At 48.1% G+C, this 24,107-nt stretch overlaps 2 protein-coding genes across 3 annotated transcripts in view; one reads left to right on the top strand and one right to left on the bottom strand.

Moving 5' to 3' along the window:
- Positions 1 to 495: 495 nt before the first annotated feature.
- On the bottom strand, positions 496 to 23,717 carry ORMDL1 (ORMDL sphingolipid biosynthesis regulator 1). Of its 2 annotated transcripts, none has more exons than XM_083154264.1 (4): positions 23,502 to 23,717; positions 6,934 to 7,114; positions 3,691 to 3,842; positions 496 to 3,240 (listed from the first exon to the last, which is right to left on the bottom strand). In XM_083154264.1, exons 2-4 carry the CDS (start codon positions 7,105 to 7,107, stop codon positions 3,105 to 3,107), a joined length of 462 nt encoding a protein of 153 aa, XP_083010390.1. In that variant the 5' UTR covers positions 7,108 to 7,114; positions 23,502 to 23,717; the 3' UTR covers positions 496 to 3,104. The 2 variants fall into 2 exon arrangements, with proteins under 2 accessions (XP_083010390.1, XP_083010391.1); XM_083154265.1 differs by lacking the exon at positions 23,502 to 23,717 and adding an exon at positions 10,242 to 10,331.
- The window catches only part of PMS1 (PMS1 homolog 1, mismatch repair system component), a 58,267-nt gene continuing 57,829 nt past the window's right edge, over positions 23,670 to 24,107 (top strand). The window contains exon 1 of the mRNA XM_083154263.1: positions 23,670 to 23,875. The gene's annotated coding sequence lies outside the window, so the exon portion shown is untranslated. The remainder of the gene's footprint in view (positions 23,876 to 24,107) is intronic.

Below are 24,107 nucleotides of genomic sequence, written 5' to 3'. Positions count from 1 at the left end.
TCTTAAACTCGGTCCCCAGGACACCACACGGTTCATGTATTCCAGGTCACCCGACAAGTGCACAGGTGCGTTCATTACTCACTGACACATTTTAAAAGATCCGCAGGTGGAGCAAATTATTTCACTTGTGATTCTGTGAGACTTGTAACAAGTGCGCTCTGTGGGACCGAGTTTGAGAACCTGTGATACTCAATTGCAATGCTATCTAGTTTGTTAAAGTACAAGAAGCTTCATATAGTTAAAAATCTCAGTTTTCATGCAGGATCAAATAGTTTAATGACTAGGGTGTTTACCTGGGATGCTACAGGTGATGGGTTTGAATCCTGAGTATGGGAGTATATTGAAATGTGTTATTTAACAAAGGGTATTGTAACTGAACAACGAAGAGCTCTTACGTTCAAGTGCATGATTGTGGTATAAAGAGGATTTGTGTCCAAATGCACTTGTAACCCTATAGTAAAAAGCCTTATCTAGGAAACCCACAGTAACGACACATCAAGGGCAAAAGTTGTTTTATTATGTAAACTGAAAAGCTACCGAGAATGACAACACAAAAAGGGGAAAGCAGAACGGTCACCGCTGACAACAGCAATAGCAACTGAGAATATGATTACAGCTACGATTCCGGCAAATCTATTCTTCGCTTTTCCAAACAACTTTATATAAAAAAAAAAAAAAAGGGGGGGGGGGGGGGGGGGGTCACGTTCTAAGATTCTCTCATTATTTCTAAAAAAAAAAAAAATTTTATTTAATAAAATAAAAATAGACAGACAAAAATAATAACCCTTCGCGTCTCACTATTGTAAATGTTTTGGTTGTAATCATCCCAAATCTTCTAAGTAGCTTGTAAGGTGCATTTAGGTCAAGCATGTCAACCTGTGGCCCTCCAGCTGTTGTGAAACTACAAGTCCCATCATGCCTTGCCTTAGTTTTGCTATTAGGAAATGTTAAACTATGGCAAGGCATGCTGGGATGTTTAGTGTCACAACAGCTGGAGGGCCGTATGTTGGACATGCCTGGTTTAGGTCATTATCCATTCACAGCAGATCAGAGTTGGATAAATGATAAATAAGACGTAATACACAAAAGGCAAAGGAGCGTAAAATCACGGCCTGTCCCCAGCTGCTGTGTTACAGGCACCACTGTATGTTGTATAGTTGTGGTACAGCAAGGTGCAAACGTTGTAAAGTTACCATCTAGGCCAAGTCTGAGGAACCTGCAGCTCTCCAGCTGTGGAGCAACTACATAACCCAGCATGCCCTGCCACAGTTTTAGCCTTCCCTAAAAGCAAAATGGTAGCAGGGCATGCTGGGACTTTTAGTTTCACGGCAGCTGGAGAGTCAGGCCTGATTTAAGCATACTTAATATCTATATATATGTGTGTGTGTACATGCTGTCACTTAGTGTATATGTATGGATATTAGAAGTGAATAATGGGCAGATGTACTAAGCCTTAAGGTACATGGTCACTAAGTCCATCACCGGAAAGTCCACATTCATTAGGTTGACCACTGAAGGCCGACAGGCCGTAGCTAAACCCTCAAAGTATAGACATAGCTGTAGGTTGACATGGTGATTAGGTAGACATAGGGAAGGTCGACAGTCAAAAATGGTCAACCTAGGGTTTCCACTTCTTTTCTAGCCGACATGTGCCGACAGGCGGTATTTCATGCCCGCCCATCCATCCACTAGGGCGTGGTGGGAGAATAAAATAGTGTGCCGAGCGTAGCACCATGTCCAGGTAAAAAAAAACCATGAAAATCCCACGTAGACTTGACCGTAATCTTTCCCCATGTCGACCGAATGCTTGGGTCGACCTTTTGAGGGCGTCGCCCTTCCTGTGGTCGAGCCAATGATCCCAACCCCCTTAGTAAGTGATCAAGTATAAACCAATCAGTCATTTTTCAAACACAACCTGTGAAATTATTTAGGAGCCGATTGGCTGGGTACACTCACTCTCCGAGGCGTAATACACAGCCCCCTAATCACCAACTTTCCATAAAATACAAATATATATTATAATCCGTCCTTGTACCCCATACAACTGTGTTTTTACAAATACCTCATACACTTAGTGCAGTGTGTGTACACAGTCACCTACAATGCTAAATAACCGCAGAGATAGTAACACAAGGTGTCACCTGTTACCCAACCTACAGCCTGTCTCTCTAAATGCAGCGTTGAATAGACATGTCCTCTCGTACCGTCCATAGCGCACCCCAACATGTACAAAAATGATGCTGACTGCCGACACAATTTGTGCCAGACCCATTAATAACATTTTATAAAACAAACTAAAAAATAATACCGTGATGTATTCTACATTCTCCTGAAACAAGTCGCTATGGCGATCGCGCCGCTGCGGAACTGCGCACTGTACAGATTCCGGGGAGTCACCGAGAGGTAACAAATAACCAAACTGAAACGGAACACTTGAAATGCGGGAATTCCTCCACTCGTGAATGCGGACTTGTGCGCTCGTTGGTAACCGATGACTACTGAGAATACAACGTTCACAATAATAAAAAAAAAAAAAAAAACACACACAATACATATACATGTGACAAACCGCCTAAGGAGCGGCGCGAGCAAATACAACGTAGGAAACAGCAAAATAAAATCCACTAGTGCACTTCATTAGCAACACGTCATGCAGCAGGTATGTCAGACGCACAGATGAGCTTCGCTACGGATAAAATGATCAAAAACCAGAAACGGACAAGTTTATTTTGTTGGTGTCCGTGATGCGCCCATCAGTCCGTTCCTCCGCATAGCAGTCTCTCTACCCTTGTTCTGTAATTTTCAGGTCAGTCTTGTCGATGCATTGCAAACTCCGGGTCGCAGCTGGGCCTGCCCAGCTGACAATCTACACCGCGCGCTCTCTTTCTCTACACCGCCCGCAGAGGATTCAGGGAGACGCCCCTTCCTTTATCAAAGTCAGGGTGGATCCCAAAAAGCTTACAAGGAAGGTGCGGCTGGAGCTGTACTGTATAAAGTGTTACAATGGCCGAGCCGGCTATCCGTTTCCGTCAGAATGGATAAAAACCGCGGCCGCGGAGATCTGCGCTCGGGACAACAAATGTAGGTGCCGCGGGCTCGCCCGCTCAGTATTTGTTGATGCCAAAGATTCGTACCCCGTGCAGCTGAGGTAATTTCGGGATGAGGACGCTGAGGAGCGAGGTGGTGTTGATTAAGAAATGCGTTGGGTCGTACTTGGTGTAGAAGCTGGTCAGGAAGTATCTGGGAGGAAAAAGATGGACAAGAAGTTACTAATAACTCATGAGTGATAAAGTATCAGCCAATCGGCTCCTAACTGCCACATTACAGGCTGTGCTTGAAAAATGGCAGGAGCGAATGTGTTGGTACTTGGTTGCTCTCCAAGGCTTAGTACATTTGCTTCTAAATGCCATATCCCAGAGCCAGGCAGTTAGCCTAGAAATCGCTGGGATGGGGAACCTTTGGCCCTCCTCCAGCTGCTGTTGAACTACACATCCCAGCATGCCCTGCTACAGTTTTGTTATTTGGCCATGCGAAAACTGTTGCAGGGCATGCTGGGATGTGTAGTTAAACAGCAGCTGGAGGGCCGAAGAATCCCCATCGCTGATCTAGAACAAAGCAGAGTTTAGCGGTTTATGATCAAACCACGGAGACTTGTGAAGGAGATTTAACAAACGATCCAACGCAACTCACAGAATAATCGGGGATATGGTGAAGAATTTTCTTGACGACGTAAACTGCACCCCGTAATCCAGCTGTTCCCAGTGTGTTAGTAGCCTGGCTTTGCCCTGGTCTGGTGTCTCGAATGGCGTGCCCTTCACAGCGTGCAAGAACACATACATTCCCTGCAATACACACACAAAACGGGAGAAACATTAATACAGGATTATAACGATGCATGGATTTACCGGAGCCGCCAACGTCTGTGCATCATGGGGTATGGATCATTAGGGCAATAGAAATGATGGCAGACAAGCATTAGGTCTACACCATTAGGTCGACATGAGTTAAAGTCGACATGCCTTAAGTTAGAGATGACTAAGTCGACAGGGTCATTAGGTCCACATGGGCAAGGTCGACATAGAAAAAGTTTACTTTTTTTTTTTTTAATTGAATGTCAACACATAAACATTAAAACATAGCACCGAGTCCCCTGGGGCACGGTGCCTCGCTATGTTCGGCACTATTTTATTCTCCCACCACGCCCTAGTGGATGGTAGGGCATGAAATACCGCATGTCGGCACATTTTTGCTAAAAAAAAAAAAAAAAAAACCCCAGTAAAAAAAAAAATGTCGACCTAATAACCCTGTCAACATAAATGCATGTCGAACTAATGGTGTTGACCTAATGCTTGTCTACCATCATGCTGGTGACCCAATGACTGTACCCCGCTTCAATATGGGGCGGAGCACACCGGAGGCGTGGCCACATTCCAACGGAATGACATGCTGGTGACCCAATGACTGTATCCTGCTTCAATATGGGGCGGGGCACACCGGAGGCGTGGCCACATTCCAACGGAATGACATGCTGGTGACCCAATGACTGTATCCCGCTTCAATATGGGGCGGGGCACACCGGAGGCGTGGCCACATTCCAACGGAATGACATGCTGGTGACCCAATGACTGTATCCTGCTTCAATATGGGGCGGGGCACACACACCGGAGGCGTGGCCACATTCCAACGGAATGACATGCTGGTGACCCAATGACTGTATCCCGATTCAATATGGGGCGGAGCACACCAGAGGCGTCACCACATTCCAGCGGAATGACATGCTGGTGACCCAATGACTGTATCCCGCTTCAATATGGGGCGGGGCACACCGGAGGCGTGGCCACATTCCAGTGGAAGTTTTGTGCAAACTAGAGGTGCAGCTGCCTTTGCTGTGTGCAACAGCCATTCACCATAGTAAATTGGGTGTACGTCCCAAGTACCCCAAATTGGGACGGTCATGCCCGACAGCTGGCCAGTAGCCGCAATTTGGGATTGTCCAACCAAAATCAAGGCATTTGGGACGTACAGATATCCGCAACATTGCAGCCACACGTACAGAGAAAAGTTCAAGTTGGGGAAAACTTTTAACACACTTAAAAATGACAGAAGGCAGAAACATGTTTCCCAAATGAAGAAACACATTCTCACATACTTAAATGCACTCAGGAATTGTCCTCAAGCATTAAGAAACAATTAAAAATGGATTCTGGAGAGGAGTTGGCAGCGAAAGGTTTCCAGAAATAGCGATCCAATCCGTTATTCCCACAGGTGCTGCCAACACCGGGCACCGTACACAGACACGTTGCTGGCATTGCACCAGGCAGGGAATCTGCATGCTAGGGTTAAATGACATATCCATGGTCGCGAGCAGACTAATGTAGCTTTCTTTAATGCCAGAGGGAAAACACTTTGCTTTCAACCCATTACTCATCGCCAATGGGGAGAGATCTCCGAGGAGACAGCCAGCTACGTACAGTACAGAAGGAATTCTACCCTCCAAGTAATGGAAGTAGGGCCTGAAGATCAAGCTCCCTGGTTTCTAAACCTTCTCCAAAGTTCTTTAGTACAACGTTTTGGAGGTGTAAAGATGCCCGTACATAGTGCTGGGCTGGATCGCAACGCAAGTGTTTTGCGTGTGATGCGATCCGAGGGCAGCACAAAAAGTATGTGCAGCACATTCTTCTTGTACTGTGTGATGAGATGCCCACGGGAGAGCGCACCGCGTATGGGCACCTTTGTTAATAAATATAACTCTGCACTTGAGGGGGGAGGGGGGGAGGAAACAGGACAGAGCGGGTTAACACCATCGTAAGGGGCTCCGCCCCCTGAACACGTAAACAGCTTTATTGTGTGAAATGGGTGCCGGATGACGCTCCGACAGCAGGGATCCCGACTGCCAGTGCTCCAACAGGGGGGGATCCCGACTCACAGGGGCTATTTTTCATTTTGGTTGTTCACAACCCCCATAGAGGGAGAATAGAACCTGTGGCGAGCGTAGCAAGCCACTGTGGCCGCAGTATGGCGAGTGCAGCAATCCCGCAAGCGGCTTCTTTGTGCTCTCCCCCTGGCAGAGCACCGGCAGTCAGGATACTGACTGTTGGGCTCCCCACTGTCGGGGCCCCATACCACACCCGTGTGAAATATAGCCCTGCTGTATGGCACCATTGATGGTGTTGATGGTCCTGCTGGAGCCGGCACTGCTGCTGGTTCGGGGCTGCTGTTATTAATTAGGTTATTTGCCGGCCCCCTGGAAAACTGAAATTAATGTAAATGATTTTTGAAGTGCCTGGCCCTTCTTATTTTAAGAATAAGGAGAGGCAGGAGTGATAGGGGCATATGATATTCGTTCATCTATTGTTTAATTACAATTACATGGGCACAATTAGGACTGTTTCACATGCTCCGGTTGAAGCCGGGCGGCGAAACACGCAGAAGTTCACAATGGTCACAGGCCGGCAGCCATCCTTTCCAGTGGTGACAGCCGGCTGCAACCGGGCGACTGTGCCACGACAGTTCCGTGGGAATGGACAAACTCACAGATTGACAGGTCTGGGCTATTATATAAGCTCAGTGTATTGGGGCTATACCTCCAATTGATTATATAAAGACAGTGTTTTTAGGGTTGAGCGCCGATTTTTCTTGTATCTGTGTTTTTACTCCTATTATATAAGAGATTGCGGGGAATAAATGCAGATTACAGTCAGAGATAAGGGACCCTAATAAGCAATTATTAAAAATTGGCAACATCTGCTAGCAGCTAATTGGTTGCTACAGGCAACCGCCAAACTTTATCCTTCTCCACTAAAGTTTTTATTTTTACACCTCTTTTCAGTTTCATCCACCCGATACCTGCTGCTACGGCGCCGGTTGCTGCTCTGCGCAGAACTGCGTGCTTCCCGCACCGAATGCAGCCAGAACGTCAGCCCCCGCACTCACCAGGTTGTGGATGACATTAGTCAGCGTCCAGGCCACGGGGACACTGAAGAACGGAATGCTGAGCAGGACGATATGCAGCATTCCGACTCCCAGGGCGTAAGTCAGCCACATTCCACGACTGTTCATAACCCGGGTGTTTGGGTTCACCTCGCTGTGTGCTACACCCACGTTCATCTTTGCCCTGGGAAGTACAAAAGACAGATGGTTACATAACAGTATGTGTGTGTTTGTGTCCACCACACACACACACACACACACACACACACACACACACACACAGTAACTGCAAATACCAAAACATACTGAGGGATCTTACAATGTAACGGACGTAACGGTAATACACGTAATACGTAATATTAATAAATACGGACATTAGCAGGGGTAAGTCTTTGAGGGGCAGATGTACTGCGATATAGCGGTGAGAGGTAAACTACCAGCCAACCCGCTTCTAACTGCCGTGTTAAAGGTTGTTTTTGATTGGTTGGTACTTTATCCCTCTCCATTGTGTCACTCTAATAGAGGGTACACACGGTGAGATACGACTATTTTCCTATTCGATTCTGCTTCTAGAAGCAAAATCAAATCGAATAGAAAATCGAACAGGCATTCGACATTCGATCCCGATGCTCGCTCCCGTGTGGTGTAAATCGAATAGAGAAATAGTCTTGGCGGATAACAATATATAGTGGAAATCTAATGTAGATGGTGCAAATCTAACTGCAGCATTCGATTCAATCCTGATTCAAATTGAATCTCCAGCCTGAAGGATCAGGAACACTGAGATCAAAGTGAAATCGAATAATGCAAATGGAATGCACATCAAATATGAAATTGAATGGAAAATATTGAAAGTCGAAAAAGGGTAGAAAAAAACAAACTTCAGACCAGGTCGAATAGACCAAATCTTATCGAAATCCAACCGCGTGTACACACCAGGTCCTGGTACACATATACCGACATATCTTCCCTTCCAGCACATATAGAGGAAGATGTATTAAGCCTGGTGACGGGATAAAGTGGAAGGTGATATGCACCAGCCAATCAGCTCCTAACTGTCATTTATTCACACACAGCTGATTGGCTGGTGAATGATCACCTTCCGCTTTATCCTGTCACCAGGCTTAATACATCTGCCCCATAGTTCCCCTTACAAGCGAAGCGTGCACATTCCGGCAGCACATGGAATTACGAGCTACAAGGCTCGGAGTGATAAGTAGGCGGGAATATGCGTAGGCCGGTTAGCGGATTACGCCAAACACACTGCGGCTCTGCCAGTCTAGATCTCACTGTGTTGTGTGCCGCGGTGCATACTGGAACCAAAATCAGTGCCAATGCCTATGACCAGGTTCTTCCATGGCAGGACGCTTTGTTATAGTGACCTGGATTATGTTGTAATCAATAGTTTTGTTGTTCTAGTCGTTAATTCAGGTTGTGAAGCCAAACACCAGCAGCTGCGTAACCCTCAAAACAAAGCAGCGATCCCACAAAAAAACGAGTTTACATTTTTTTGTGCCAGGCATCGTTACTGACAGCCGTGCAAGAAAGTAAGTTAGGATTCTAATTGCTGCTGTTTTCACAGTAGGACGTTGCTACCATGGCAACCACAGTCACAGGACTAGGGTCCAGATGTATCAAGCTTCAAAAAGTGATAAAACAAGTAAAAAAACAGCCAATCAGTTCTTAACTGTCAACTTACAGGTCTGGTTTAAAAAATTACAGTTGGGAGCGGATTGGCTGGTTGCTTATCACTCTCTTTTTATCAGTTTTCTAAGCTTGATACATCTGGAACACAGTGAGCAGAGAGGCTTTAGAACACCACTGAGCACTGCAAAACTTATTTTGCTCTTTCCCCCCACTGTGCTTGAAATGTTGAGAGGTGTCATTATGTGGGGGCAATTCAGCGTAACGTACCAACCTTACATCACAAAAGGACCTTAAACACATGGAAAAATTAAATTTGGGCTGTTGAATCTAAAACCAGTGCATTTGGTTTAAGGCACCCATAAAAATAAAAAAACTCACGCCCATTACTTACTACATCATCACACTATCGCAGGTCAAAGCCAAAGATGGAAGCCGCCCCCTGTACCCCAATAGACTAGAATATGTGGATGGCGCCCTCTAGTGCACTATTTTCTCAGGACCATCAGAGATTTTATAGTAAATAAGTGAAAGGTGAACCTGTTCCACATGGGAATCTCCCAGCAGCTTATCTGTAACCAGTTCCCTGCAGGCTTGTTCACAAGGACTTACGTGCACTCTCAGTAGCCTGATTCCTGCTCACACTTCCATAGGCCTCAAGGAGAAACCAGCGACAGCAGGCATGGCCGAACTGTGGCCCTCCAGCTCTTGTGAAACTGGGTTACGGTCACTAGGTCGACACACCACTTGTCGACAGGACATTAGGATGACAGTCAAAAGGTCAACATATGGGGGGGGGGGGGGTTTGAGCTGACAGGTGGTATTGCATGTCCTACCATCCACTAGGGTGTAGTGGGAGAAAAAAATAGTGTCAACGTTTCAGTGTCCATGTCGACTGTTGAAATTCAGGGGGGGGAGGGGGGAATTTGAGTGAAAAACCCCATGTCGACCCTCCCCATGTTGACCTAATGACCTGCCAACCTAGTTACTGTATATCCAATGATCTCATTCCGTGAAACTACACATCCCAGCATGCCTTGCCATTGTTTTAGCATCCCCAAATAGCAAAACTGTCACAAGGCATGATGAAACTTGTAGTTTCACAACAGCTGGAGGGCCATCGTTTGGCCAGGCCTGAGCTAGACACATACAGCGCATAGCTTAGTGTGTCAGATTAAGTATTATGCGTACAACAGACGCAGACCCAAGAAGGTGCCATAACGCGTTTCATCTCGCTCCAGGCGGATCATTCGCAGCACACCTCACACCTCCAGCGCGGAGTCCAGGTATCAGCGTAACCCACAAATACATCTCATTGTTACGCATGGAAAACTCTATGCCCGGAGGTTCACACAATTATTCAATGTGCCCACTCATTTCAGTGGGGGTGCTGTATGAAATGTTGGCAAAATAATGGTTTGCTTAAACAAATGACCTTGCTGGAATTGCAAAAAAAAAAAACACAACAAAAAATAAAACAGCTGCTTTATACATGACCAGGATCAGACCAAGGAACACCTTTCCGGTGCAATCTGCGGCCGATTTGAACAAGATTGCAATCTTCCATTCCCCCTTAGGATACACTCCAGAAATAGTCCCTGCATATAACAGGACGTGCAGCTGCCGACCCCAGACTAAGGAGGTATAAGTGACTATATCGGAGGTACCTTTGCTACGCCGGCCACAGCTCAGGGAACATACGGACGGAGCTGGACTCCTGTGTGCCGTCTTCTCTCAGTAACAAGGGGAAGGTGGCGTTTGCCAAAAATAAACCAGGCTACAAAGGTCGCATTACGTTGCAGAAACAAGCCGGCTATTATGACCTCTACAGTTTGTTCTGCTGCTCTTTAAACCTTGTCAATCTTCCAGAAGCATTTACCCCACACGGTATCGCTCTCACATACTGCATTTCCCAGGACATCGGAGTGAAGCTCAGTGTCCTCGTCCCTAGGAGATATCTGTGGCACAGTACATTGTGCTGGAGGTGAGGACGGTGTCAGCGCCACCGCTGGATCAGATTACACACAGATCTAGATATGATGTCTTCAGCAATGGTCATTTACATTTACTGAGAGAATTGGCGTTAGAGGGATCTGTTTTATTTACCTATTTACAGCTTCCCACTATACCCCCCCCCCCCCCAGTAAGGGTAGGGGTAACCCTGCCGCACTGCGGGTAATTTTTTGCATAATAATGTGTGCCGCCGCACACAGAGGGCTGCAGTATTGTGGGGGTTAAGGACCGATCATTGCGGCACCAAGGAAATTATGAACCGGACCCCAGTTCTGTAGGAGGCCCAGGCACTATAAAAATGTGTATGTTGTGCTATGCACCCCAGCAGTTACGGGTTTAAAGGCGTCACCTGTCGTCCTTAAAATCGTTTCTGCATCGCACGTTTAGACGTGAACGCGCACATTCGCCTGTACACAGAAACCTAACCATTGGCCGTCCGCATGGTCAGTCAGTGTATGCCTGAAACTAGGCATATATACAGGGACGCAAAAATATGCGCAGTCCTCAAACATATCCACACACCCACCTGCAAATTCCCCATTATAGCCCAGCGGCCCTCCCTCGGGCGCAGGTGGAAAGACAACGCTGGCCATGAATTGGCTCATGCACACCTGCTTACAGTGTAAGGGCGGAGAGAAGACGCAGAACACCCGCCACCCGCCATATGAGGGAGAGCGTTTCAGGATTTGGCGCAATGACTACAGAAGACAGGATTTGCTGGCAGCCTATAGAGGTGTGTGCAGAATAAGCCTGTAGAACGTGCTCTCGGCTGGCGGTTCACTGAAATACAGATCTGACTGTGCTAGAAGAACCACCCCAGACAGGAAAGAGGAACTGCATGGGCTTTGGAGGGCGCAGGGTGCTAGAAAGTACACTAATCTGTGGAGTCTCCGGTAGCGTTAAAACCATTGCAATAATTTAGTGGGACCTTGTGTGAGAAACGGAGGCCTGCCAGGCCAGTCAGTAAGATAAGGAGAGCCGGTGATAGTTGGTGCAGAGACAGAAATAGCCTCGGGCTTGGGCACAGAAGAGGCTGGAATGTTCTTATCTACTGTGGTGTTTATGTCAGGTGCAGGAACAAGTTTAGAACAAAAAATACATTTTAAAAAGAAAGTTCCCTTTTATATACATTAAGATTTAAGCAGCGAAGGGACAGGGTTGAGACATAAGCAAGTGCAGAACAAGATCTAGAAGTGACTAACGCACTGGGCTAAACTACAGAGTGGACGCTGTTGACACCAGATGCCCTTACTCCGCCAGCCGACACAGACCCTAGGGAGAAAACGCCGCCACTCCATGAGTTTGAGTATTCCCCCCGCATTGTCATTAACCACCAGTTGTGTATCGTGCGCAGCTGCGGCACTCCGTAACAGCAGATATCGGAGCCGGGAGACAGCGGGATCAGACTCAGGACAGCCGGAGGACAGATACGCAGGATACAAGGCAGCGCAGAGCCTCAGGACAGCCGGAGGACAGATACGCAGGATACAAGGCAGCGCGGAGCCTCAGGACAGCCGGAGGACAGATACGCAGGATACAAGGCAGCGCGGAGCCCCAGGACAGCCGGAGGACAGATACGCAGGATACAAGGCAGCGCGGAGCCTCAGGACAGCCGGAGGACAGATACGCAGGATACAAGGCAGCGCGGAGCCTCAGGACAGCCACAGGACAGGTACGCAGGATACAAGGCAGCGCGGAGCCTCAGGACAGCCGGAGGACAGATACGCAGGATACAAGGCAGCGCGGAGCCTCAGGACAGCCGGAGGACAGATACGCAGGATACAAGGCAGCGCGGAGCCTCAGGACAGCCACAGGACAGATACGCAGGATACAAGGCAGCGCGGAGCCTCAGGACAGCCGGAGGACAGATGCGCAGGATGCAAGGCAGTGCGGAGCCTCAGGACAGCCGGAGGACAGATACGCAGGATACAAGGCAGCGCGGAGCCTCAGGACAGCCGGAGGACAGATACGCAGGATGCAAGGCAGTGCGGAGCCTCAGGACAGCCGGAGGACAGATACGCAGGATACAAGGCAGCGCGGAGCCTCAGGACAGCCGGAGGACAGATACGCAGGATGCAAGGCAGCGCGGAGCCTCAGGACAGCCGGAGGACAGATACAAGGCAGTGCAGAGCTCAGAGACCGCTTTATATTTCTATTCTACTAAGTATTGGAGAGAGATAAAGTATGAACTAACCAGCTCTTAACTGTCACATTACAGGCTGTGGGGCAGATACATTAAACCTGTTGAAGCGATAAAGTGGAAGGTGGTAACGCAGCATGTTTCAAAAATGACAGTTGATTGGTGCATCATACCTGCCAATCAGCTCCTAACTGGCATGCTACAGGACAAGCAGATTGGTTGGTACTTTATCTCTCTATATTTTATTACATCTGCTCTGCACATTGTTGGTCTTCCCTCACCAGGAGCAGCGCGCGCCCCTAGGGGGTCACATTACCCTGCTATTTTCGGATGTCCATACAACTGTAACATTGCTCAGGGCACGGCTGGCCTGTCACAGCTTCCCATGGCCGATGTCACTATGACATGTACATGGAAAGTGGCACAATCAATGACATCACAATGGCGGTGACACTCGTCTCCGTGCCCAGCGCTGCCAATAATCAGGATACAGGTGAGGGCACAGACAACGGGATCACTTACAGGGGCAAAGCCCACCGCAGGCAATGAGCCCATGAGGGGTAATGGAATTAAATATCAGATTGTGATGTGGGCACACCGACATCCCAGCACAGGGCGCCGGCACACCGACATCCCAGCACAGGGCGCCGGCACACCGACATCCCAGCACAGGGCGCCGGCACACCGACATCCCAGCACAGGGCGCCGGCACACCGACATCCCAGCACAGGGCGCCGGCACACCGACATCCCAGCACAGGGCGCCGGCACACCGACATCCCAGCACAGGGCGCCGGCACACCGACATCCCAGCACAGGGCGCCGGCACACCGACATAACAGCACAGGGCGCCGGCACACCGACATAACAGCACAGGGCGCCGGCACACCGACATCCCAGCACAGGGCGCCGGCACACCGACATCCCAGCACAGGGCGCCGGCACACCGACATCCCAGCACAGGGCGCCGGCACACCGACATCCCAGCACAGGGCGCCGGCACACCGACATCCCAGCACAGGGCGCCGGCACACCGACATCCCAGCACAGGGCGCCGGCACACCGACATCCCAGCACAGGGCGCCGGCACACCGACATCCCAGCACAGGGCGCCGGCACACCGACATCCCAGCACAGGGCGCCGGCACACCTACATCCCAGCACAGGGCGCCGGCACACCAACATCCCAGCACAGGGCGCCGGCACACCAACATCCCAGCACAGGGCGCCGGCACACCAACATCCCAGGACAGGGCAGCTAATGTGACAGAAGAACAAGGCGCATGCGGCAGCATCACTCACAGGACTGGTTACATTTCCTGGCACCGAGGAAATAAATAGTTCTGCGCACAAGGAAAAACCACAACTTGTCACTTGCCAGCACATACAGATGGCCCCCGGGCACATTCCCGCAGAGGAACCACAAGCCGCCCAGGGACGATGCCCAGACTCTTATATTGTACGGGGAGGATTTATACATTTCCCTCACAGAGTGAAGTAAACGGAACAGGATTCCTACAACTGGCGATTAGCCAGGAACAAAGATGGCGCTGACAAATAATATACATACTGCTTTTCCTTTACCACAGGAAACCCCTGAATTCCAGAACTTCTTTAAGAAATTCTGTTAAGGAGTAACCAGTAACCTAGTAAATCCATTACACAAACCAGTGGGGAAAAAGAAAACATACAGAGGACCAGGATGCTACAGGACAGACGCTTTCCACCAAACATCAGTGTCGATCCACCGCCCTAATGGAATGAAGCATGGCGCCAGTCGCCCCTAAACTAGAAAAGGCATGAGCGATGATGTCGGAGCGGATCCAATGCGCAATACTTAGACTTATGGCTGGCCAATCACGTTACATGTGACAGACCGAAGTCTTATCCAAGTACATCCTCAACGCTCCAACTATGGTCAGTAGATCTTTCCGTTCCCAAGAAGTGTCCGGAAAACATTTCCTGGTTTACGTGAAAAGTGGAATGGAAAGACGGCTTGCAGGACAAAGTTCCCAACTCTGAAACGAGCCAAGACAGAAAGAAGACCAGATTCCAATGAAGCGAATCCAAAGGCTCAAAAGGAACCAGATTTATAGCGATAGAACTAGATTAAGATCCTACAGATCGGGGGACGGTGGTTGAATTTACACCACGCCATTTACAAAAGGTTCGGACCTCTGGAAGAAGGGCCAAAAGCCTTTGGAAGAAAATTGCCAGGGAAAATCAGTACTTAACCTTCCTAGGAGGAGACTTGGGCATTTGATATGGGTCAAAAAAGGCCCTAACATCCTAGAGAGGTAAAAAAAAAAGAGACTGCAAGATGTAGATCTTCCGCGTTCTGTGATAATTGCGTGACAGAACCGGTTTCAGAGCGGACAAACCTTTAAAGCCAACAGAGGCTTGTATGGATGAAGCGGAAGTCGCCACCTGAAAGCTGCCGACACTGAGAATGTCGGTATACCAAGACCGATGTGACCAGAGCCACGAGGATACGTTTCAGTGCCTGAAATAACATTGGGATTGTGCGATTGTAGTTGTGCGAAGAGGCCGCGATATTCGCTTTCAAATTAACGGCCGAAAGACCTCTGGATGGAGAGATGACTCCCCCAGGTGAAACGTGGTCTCCTTCCCAAACTTTTCTACACCTGGAATGTACACCGCATATAACACCGGAACAAAGATCTCCGCTCTTTTCTTACGCCGCAAGGAAGACTAACATTTTCTGCTTCAGTGTACAGGGGAGACCACCCAGCATATGGGTCCTGCGGCTTCCTTACCCAGAGTGCATTTCTCTACATATCTGGGGCACCCCTAATAAATCCCAGGAACGATAGTGGACAGCACTGGCCGCACCGCACCCACCAACAGGCTACTGGCACACACTGTACCCAGACCAGAGTGTTGTGGAAGGGTCCCTGCGGCAGCGACCCACACTACCCCCCTCGGCACGCTGGTTCCCACCCAGCAACCAGGACCTATATATAAAATAACAAATAAAAGTAAAAAAATAAGAAGATAAAATTAACTATTTAAGAGGAGATAGGGCATGACTTCCATATAGACTTATTAGGTTAGACGCAGGAAACATTATTTGTATGTCCAATGAATATGATAATACTTTAACTAAGGGGATGAAAGGTCAACTTATCAAAAGTTCAAGAGCTTTTTACTATTTTTTTTCCCCTTTTTCGTATTTTCTTATCCACGTGAACTATGGGGGTTATTTAGTGTTGGTCGTTAGGTTCGTTTTGGCGGAAACAGCATATTTTCCGCCTAAAAAAAAAAAAAAAAGGGCAAATTGATTATTGCTCAGTACACACGTTTTCATCAGCGACCGGAAAATAGTCGCTGATAAAAAGGAGACTCTGCTGGGGGAAGCTGATTACAGGAGCATGCGCCTCCGACCAGCAACCACCCCAGAGCTGGCCGCGGGAGTGTGCTCCCGGCGACAGTCACCCTGTACACACGGGGATGTGGTTGCTCAGCGACCATATACCCAGCGATAATGGCTGAAATCACCCCGTGTGTACAGGGCTTCCTGCCTGACAACACGCTTCGCTTGCCTCGACTGCCAAAAGTCATATATTTTGCAAATTGTCTAAACTCTAACGTTAATGTGATTTAGCCTATTCAGTGTCAACTTGTCTAAATGGGTTCACCAGTTTTTAGTCAGGCTCTAGACCAGGCATGTCCAACATTGGCCCTCCAGATGTTGTGAAACTACACATCCCAGCATGCTTTGCTACAGTTTTGCTATTAGAGAATGCTAAAACTATTGCAAAGCATGCTGGGATGTGTAGTTTCAAAACATCTGGAGGGCCAACGTTGGACATGCCTGCTCTAGACAATCTGAACACGCCATTTTTTTCTGTCGGGACTAATCTACATAAAATTAAAACTTTTAACTTTGTTTTTAATGAATCTATGTAATTTATTGCCAATTTGTTTGTAAATATTTTTTTTACGTTTACTTTGGCCACATGAAGAGATTAACAATTTTTTCTCTCTATCCACGTTGCACTGTTTTTCCCAGAATGCAGTGTTCTACCCTTGTGATACATATTTTTACCCAGGATTCTGTTCTGGGTAAAGTGCACAAAAACCAAAAGTTGACCAAAACACTGCAGCATTTGGTAGTGAAAATGGCGGAGGAGCGCGCTACAAACACAGTTTATATAGAAACGGTCGAAGCGGGAAGGGGAAGTAGTACATGCCCCCTTTCCGCCTCATTAGCGTTTTGTCGCCAGGAGGCGTTCCGCAAAGAAATCATTCTGAATTGGCTAAAGATCTGCTTGGCGCGCTGATGCTCTGATCCGTGTACACTACACACAGAAGTCGTTGTTACAACGAGCAGATAAGTAAACAACTAAATAAACATGTAATGACCAGTGATCCTGACAAATGCAGAACAATGACAAACAAAGTGTCAGCTCTGCAGCCACAGGCTAGTAACCGGATCCAGCCACACAGTCACCCTGTAGAGCAGCTTGGGACAGGACAGTGCAAGAACGCAGCCCTCTGACCCAGTGAGAGGAACACATCTGCACAAACAACCAATTTTGGCAATAAACAACCCGTCCCTTGCCCCCTGATGTGGGCTGAGCATTTTTTGAGATGCAGAACCCTTCCAGCCAGCAGCTGATGCAATGAGCATTTGTTTCCCATTTAGTCCTGCTCTGTCTGTACACAATGATCTCACCCCGGGGGTACCCGGAGCTGCGTATACACATGCAAATTACAGACAATACATGCAAGACCTTACAACGTGGTAGGGCCAGCAGTGCCCATCCTCCGCAGTGTCACCCACAGGGCAAGTGCATGCACAGAGGGTAAAGCCCATCGCTGGTTCTGTATTGTCACAAGTAGAAGTTCTGTGGGATTACATAACTACAGATTACATAATCATATCCAACGCGCTGCTTATTTATAGGGCACAGATTGCATACGCAAATATTAGTAGAGCCGCACACTTAAATCACCCGGAGATAGCATGTGAGTGCCAACATGATCCTTTATGTATACACGCAGCACAGGGTACTGCGGTGCCTTGGAGAATATAGCCAGGAGAGGCGTACGAAAGGCAAGAAATACACATACAGTACGAAACATGGCATAACACGCGACAAGGTACATATCCAGCGCCGCACACGCAGTCATAAGCAGAGCCAGACAGTTCTGCACCGTGGATTGCAGTGGGCAGCGCCTGATGGTTTAATTGAGGGGAAAAAGGCATCAAAGAAAGTACAGATCCCGATGCGGAGATTACCCCAGTGGCCTCGTTTCCGACAGCTGTAGGGTGAGTATTGCACCCCTCTTCCCTCCCTGGCCCCACACACAGAATGCACACGTGCCGCGTCCTCTGCCCATATGCTATGGAAATAACGATGTACTGTCACTTCATTACAATTACTTAGAACACTGATCAATGTCTTCTACGCAGAAACTACCATGGTCGACGCAAGATTATGTTCGACATGAATAAGGTCAACAGGAGTTAACTATAAATAAATGTGGGGTCTATGTCACCATGGACACCGTTATAAGTGCACCGCTGTGCTCGCCATGTGTCCGGCACACTATTATCTGCCCACTGATAGTATGAAAATCCACCTGTAAAAAATAAACGTGAAAAACGCATGTCAACCATTATCATGTCGACCATAAGTTTGTGTCAGTCTTTTGTCAATGTCGGCCTAGATATTGTCTATCCAGTGACCGCATAACTAAAAAATATACCTTAGTCTGCTTTAAATCGCCCTTGCGCGAATTCGCAACGGGGACCGATGTTTTGCATATGCGCAACCGCATTTTTGCGCATGTGCATACGATGGGAGGGTGCGAACTCGGGGGGGGGGGGGGGTGAGAAGAGGAGAGTGGTGTGCTGGGCAGGGATATTAGCATATGCCCAGTGTTCCCAAGAAAACGCTGAGTGTACATATGGTAATGCGGTCGTGACGCACGTGCGGGGTGCGGACAGCTGACATAGCCGGATGTCAGCTTCCTTCCCATATCACTGCATTGCTTCGTTCATGTGTAAGAGTGGTCTGGGCCACCAGTACATATGCGTGTGCTTTTCCCATCATTCGATAGTCGCGACCATCGAAAGACGGGGGAGGTTCCCACAGGCATCCGAATGGTTGTTTTGTTTATTTAAAACATCCGTTCGTGTGCCGGACGAACATACCCGGCGCGCAAATGGGTGGCGCCGGCTAACCATTCACAAGGCGGGGTTAGAGTGACTCGCAAGGCTGCGAATTTGCACCTCAGCGAGTCAACCAGAATAAGGGCCACAATGTACTATAGTGAGGCCACACACATCACATCAAACACTTTAGGACGCACACTACTAATACTACAGCTATCTCCTGATCTATGTATGTACTACAGCTGCTGCCACTCTCTCTGTATAGGAGCTATGTATGTACTACGGCTGCTGCCACTCTCTCTGTATAGGAGCTATGTATGTACTACGGCTGCTGCCACTCTCTCTGTATAGGAGCTATGTATGTACTACGGCTGCTGCCACTCTCTCTGTATAGGAGCTATGTATGTACTACGGCTGCTGCCACTCTCTCTGTATAGGAGCTATGTATGTACTACGGCTGCTGCCACTCTCTCTGTATAGGAGCTATGTATGTACTACGGCTGCTGCCACTCTCTCTGTATAGGAGCTATGTATGTACTACGGCTGCTGCCACTCTCTCTGTATAGGAGCTATGTATGTACTACGGCTGCTGCCACTCTCTCTGTATAGGAGCTATGTATGTACTACGGCTGCTGCCACTCTCTCTGTATAGGAGCTGTGTATGTACTACGGCTGCTGCCGCTCTCTCTGTATAGGAGCTGTGTATGTACTACGGCTGCTGCCGCTCTCTCTGTATAGGAGCTGTGTATGTACTATGGCTGCTGCCGCTCTCTCTGTATAGGAGCTATGTATGTACGATGGCTGCTGCCGCTCTCTCTGTATAGGAGCTATGTATGTACGATGGCTGCTGCCGCTCTCTCTGTATAGGAGCTATGTATGTACTATGGCTGCTGCCGCTCTCTCTGTATAGGAGCTATGTATGCACGATGGCTGCTGCCGCTCTCTCTGTATAGGAGCTATGTATGTACTATGGCTGCTGCCGCTCTCTCTGTATAGGAGCTATGTATGTACTATGGCTGCTGCCGCTCTCTCTGTATAGGAGCTATGTACTATGGCTGCTGCCACTCTCCTAATAGGTGCAGGTACCAGTTGATCACAGCAGCAGCTGCTATGTACTATGGCTCTGTATATGAGCTATGCACTATGGCTCTGTATATGAGCTATGCACTATGGCTCTGTATATGAGCTATGCACTATGGCTCTGTATATGAGCTATGCACTATGGCTCTGTATATGAGCTATGCACTATGGCTCTGTATATGAGCTATGCACTATGGCTCTGTATATGAGCTATGCACTATGGCTCTGTATATGAGCTATGCACTATGGCTCTGTATATGAGCTATGCACTATGGCTCTGTATATGAGCTATGCACTATGGCTCTGTATATGAGCTATGTACTAAGGCTCTGTATAGGAGCTGTGTATGTACTATGGCTCTGTATATGAGCTGTGTATGTACTATGGCTCTGTATATGAGCTGTGTATGTACTATGGCTCTGTATATGAGCTATGTATGTACTATGGCTCTGTATATGAGCTATGTATGTACTATGGCTCTGTATATGAGCTATGTATGTACTATGGCTCTGTATATGAGCTATGTATGTACTATGGCTCTGTATATGAGCTATGTATGTACTATGGCTCTGTATATGAGCTATGTATGTACTATGGCTCTGTATATGAGCTATGTATGTACTATGGCTCTGTATATGAGCTATGTATGTACTATGGCTCTGTATATGAGCTATGTATGTACTATGGCTCTGTATATGAGCTATGTATGTACTATGGCTCTGTATATGAGCTATGTATGTACTATGGCTCTGTATATGAGCTATGTATGTACTATGGCTCTGTATATGAGCTATGTATGTACTATGGCTCTGTATATGAGCTATGTATGTACTATGGCTCTGTATATGAGCTATGTATGTACTATGGCTCTGTATATGAGCTGTGTATGTACTATGGCTGCTGCCACTCTCCCTATAGGTGCAGGTACCAGTTGATCACAGCAGCAGCTGCTATGTACTATGGCTCTGTATATGTGCTATGGCTCTGTATATGAGCTATGTACTATGGCTCTGTATATGAGCTGTGTATGTACTATGGCTGCCACTCTCCCTATAGGTGCAGGTACCAGTTGATCACAGCAGCAGCTGCTATGTACTATGGCTCTGTATAGGAGCTGTGTACTATGGCTCTGTATAGGAGCTGTGTACTATGGCTCTGTATAGGAGCTGTGTACTATGGCTCTGTATAGGAGCTGTGTACTATGGCTCTGTATAGGAGCTGTGTATGTACTATGGCTGCCACTCTCCCTATAGGTGCAGGTACGAGTTGATCACAGCAGCAGCTGCTATGTACTATGGCTCTGTATAGGAGCTGTGTACTATGGCTCTGTATAGGAGCTGTGTACTATGGCTCTGTATAGGAGCTGTGTATGTACGATGGCTGCTGCCACTCTCTCTGTGGAGGAATTGTGTACTATGGCTGCTGCCACTCTCTGTAGAGGAGTTGTGTACTATGGCTGCTGCCACTCTCCCTATAGGTGCAGGTACCAGTTGATCACAGCAGCAGCAGCAGCAGCTATGTACTATGGCTCTGTATAGGAGCTGTGTACTATGGCTGCCACTCTCTGTATAGGAGCTATGTACTATGGCTGCCACTCTCTCTGTATAGGAGCTATGTATGTACTATGGCTGCTGCCACTCTCTCTGTATAGGAGCTATGTATGTACTATGGCTGCTGCCACTCTCTCTGTATAGGAGCTATGTATGTACTATGGCTGCTGCCACTCTCCCTGTATAGGAGCTATGTATGTACTATGGCTCTGTATGCTGCTGCCACTCTCCCTATAGGTGCAGGTACCAGTTAATCACAGCAGCAGCTGCTATGTACTATGGCTCTGTATATGAGCTATGTATGTACTATGGCTCTGTATATGAGCTATGTATGTACTATGGCTCTGTATATGAGCTATGTATGTACTATGGCTCTGTATATGAGCTATGTATGTACTATGGCTCTGTATATGAGCTATGTATGTACTATGGCTCTGTATATGAGCTATGTATGTACTATGGCTCTGTATATGAGCTATGTATGTACTATGGCTCTGTATATGAGCTATGTATGTACTATGGCTCTGTATATGAGCTATGTATGTACTATGGCTCTGTATATGAGCTATGTATGTACTATGGCTCTGTATATGAGCTATGTATGTACTATGGCTCTGTATATGAGCTATGTATGTACTATGGCTCTGTATATGAGCTATGTATGTACTATGGCTCTGTATATGAGCTATGTATGTACTATGGCTCTGTATATGAGCTATGTATGTACTATGGCTCTGTATATGAGCTATGTATGTACTATGGCTCTGTATATGAGCTGTGTATGTACTATGGCTGCTGCCACTCTCCCTATAGGTGCAGGTACCAGTTGATCACAGCAGCAGCTGCTATGTACTATGGCTCTGTATATGAGCTATGTACTATGGCTCTGTATATGTGCTATGGCTCTGTATATGAGCTATGTACTATGGCTCTGTATATGAGCTGTGTATGTACTATGGCTGCCACTCTCCCTATAGGTGCAGGTACCAGTTGATCACAGCAGCAGCTGCTATGTACTATGGCTCTGTATAGGAGCTGTGTACTATGGCTCTGTATAGGAGCTGTGTACTATGGCTCTGTATAGGAGCTATGTATGTACTATGGCTGCTGCCACTCTCCCTATAGGTGCAGGTACCAGTTGATCACAGCAGCAGCTGCTATGTACTATGGCTCTGTATATGAGCTATGTACTATGGCTCTGTATATGAGCTATGTACTATGGCTCTGTATATGAGCTATGTACTATGGCTCTGTATATGAGCTATGTACTATGGCTCTGTATAGAAGCTATGTACTATGGCTCTGTATAGGAGCTGTGTATGTACTATGGCTGCCATTCTCCCTATAGGTTCAGGTACCAGTTGATCACAGCAGCAGCTGCTATGTACTATGGCTCTGTATAGGAGCTGTGTACTATGGCTCTGTATAGGAGCTATGTATGTTCTATGGCTGCTGCCACTCTCCCTATAGGTGAAGGTACCAGTTGATCACAGCAGCAGCTGCTATGTACTATTGCTCTGTATATGAGCTATGTACTATGGCTCTGTATATGAGCTATGTACTATGGCTCTGTATATGAGCTGTGTACTATGGCTCTGTATATGAGCTGTGTATGTACTATGGCTGCCACTCTCCCTATAGGTGCAGGTACCAGTTGATCACAGCAGCAGCTGCTATGTACTATGGCTCTGTATAGGAGCTGTGTACTATGGCTCTGTATAGGAGCTATGTATGTACTATGGCTGCTGCCACTCTCTCTGTATAGGAGCTATGTATGTACTATGGCTGCTGCCACTCTCCCTATAGGTGCAGGTACCAGTTGATCACAGCAGCAGCAGCAGCAGCTATGTACTATGAGCATCCCCCAGCGCACACGTTACACGTATGAGGCACACACACAGGACACCAGCTGGTAGGGCAGAACGTGCTGCACCAGCCCCCGGCCCCCCAGCACTGCCCCCGGGGCAGATACACAGGCTGCACCAGTGACAGCTCCTTACCTGCGGATTACAGCGCGGCTCCCCCTCCTCTCCCCGGCGGCGGCAGCAGCAGCGGCGGTGGCTGGGACAGGCGCGCGGGTAGAGCACCGAGCAGCGCCGTTACTGGCTCCGTATCCCTGATAACGTTCTAGAACGTTGGACCAGATCCCAGTGGAACGCAGAGCGCGGAAGCAGCAGCGACGCGGGTGACGGACGCCGTGCTCAGCCAATGGGCGGGCCGCCGATGGCGCTGACGTCGCGGGGGCGGGGCTTCCGCTGTGCTGCTGCTGCTGCCGCTGCCGTGTGAAGTGAACACAGAGCGTGGTGGCTGCAGCCAGCCTGGAGCAGGGATCATTCCCTGGCATGGTGCTACGGGAACGATAGCATCGCTTCAGGTACTGCCCGATCAGATCGCACCGATGTCATGGCCTAGTCTGTGCTCTGCTGCTGTAGGGGGCTCAGCTGGTGCCAGGGTGGCACACCTATATATACTCCAGCAGCCAGCCCAGGTGTATGAGCCATTATATAACACCCCCCTGCTGCATGCATGCTCTGTTATACCTGCACAGTCCTCCTGAGGGTGATTGTAAGGGGTCTGCCCAGACTGGTATCAGCGATTTGTCGCCA

Source organism: Crinia signifera, chromosome 7 (assembly GCF_055691185.1).
Source record: "Crinia signifera chromosome 7, ASM5569118v1, whole genome shotgun sequence".
In the NCBI taxonomy this organism is placed as follows: Eukaryota; Metazoa; Chordata; class Amphibia; order Anura; family Myobatrachidae; genus Crinia; species Crinia signifera.
This window is presented reverse-complemented; position numbering and strand designations above follow the sequence as displayed.

Excerpts from the sequence above, each read along its gene's own strand:
- ORMDL1 (XM_083154264.1), bottom strand. The coding sequence starts at position 7,107 with ATGAACGTGGGTGTAGCACACAGCGAGGTGAACCCAAACACCCGGGTT. Across the intron at positions 3,843-6,933 it reads CTAATGTCATCCACAACCTG|GGAATGTATGTGTTCTTGCA; the intron begins GTGAGTGCGGGG and ends TGTGTATTGCAG. Across the intron at positions 3,241-3,690 it reads ACCATATCCCCGATTATTCT|ATACTTCCTGACCAGCTTCT; the intron begins GTGAGTTGCGTT and ends TTTTCCTCCCAG.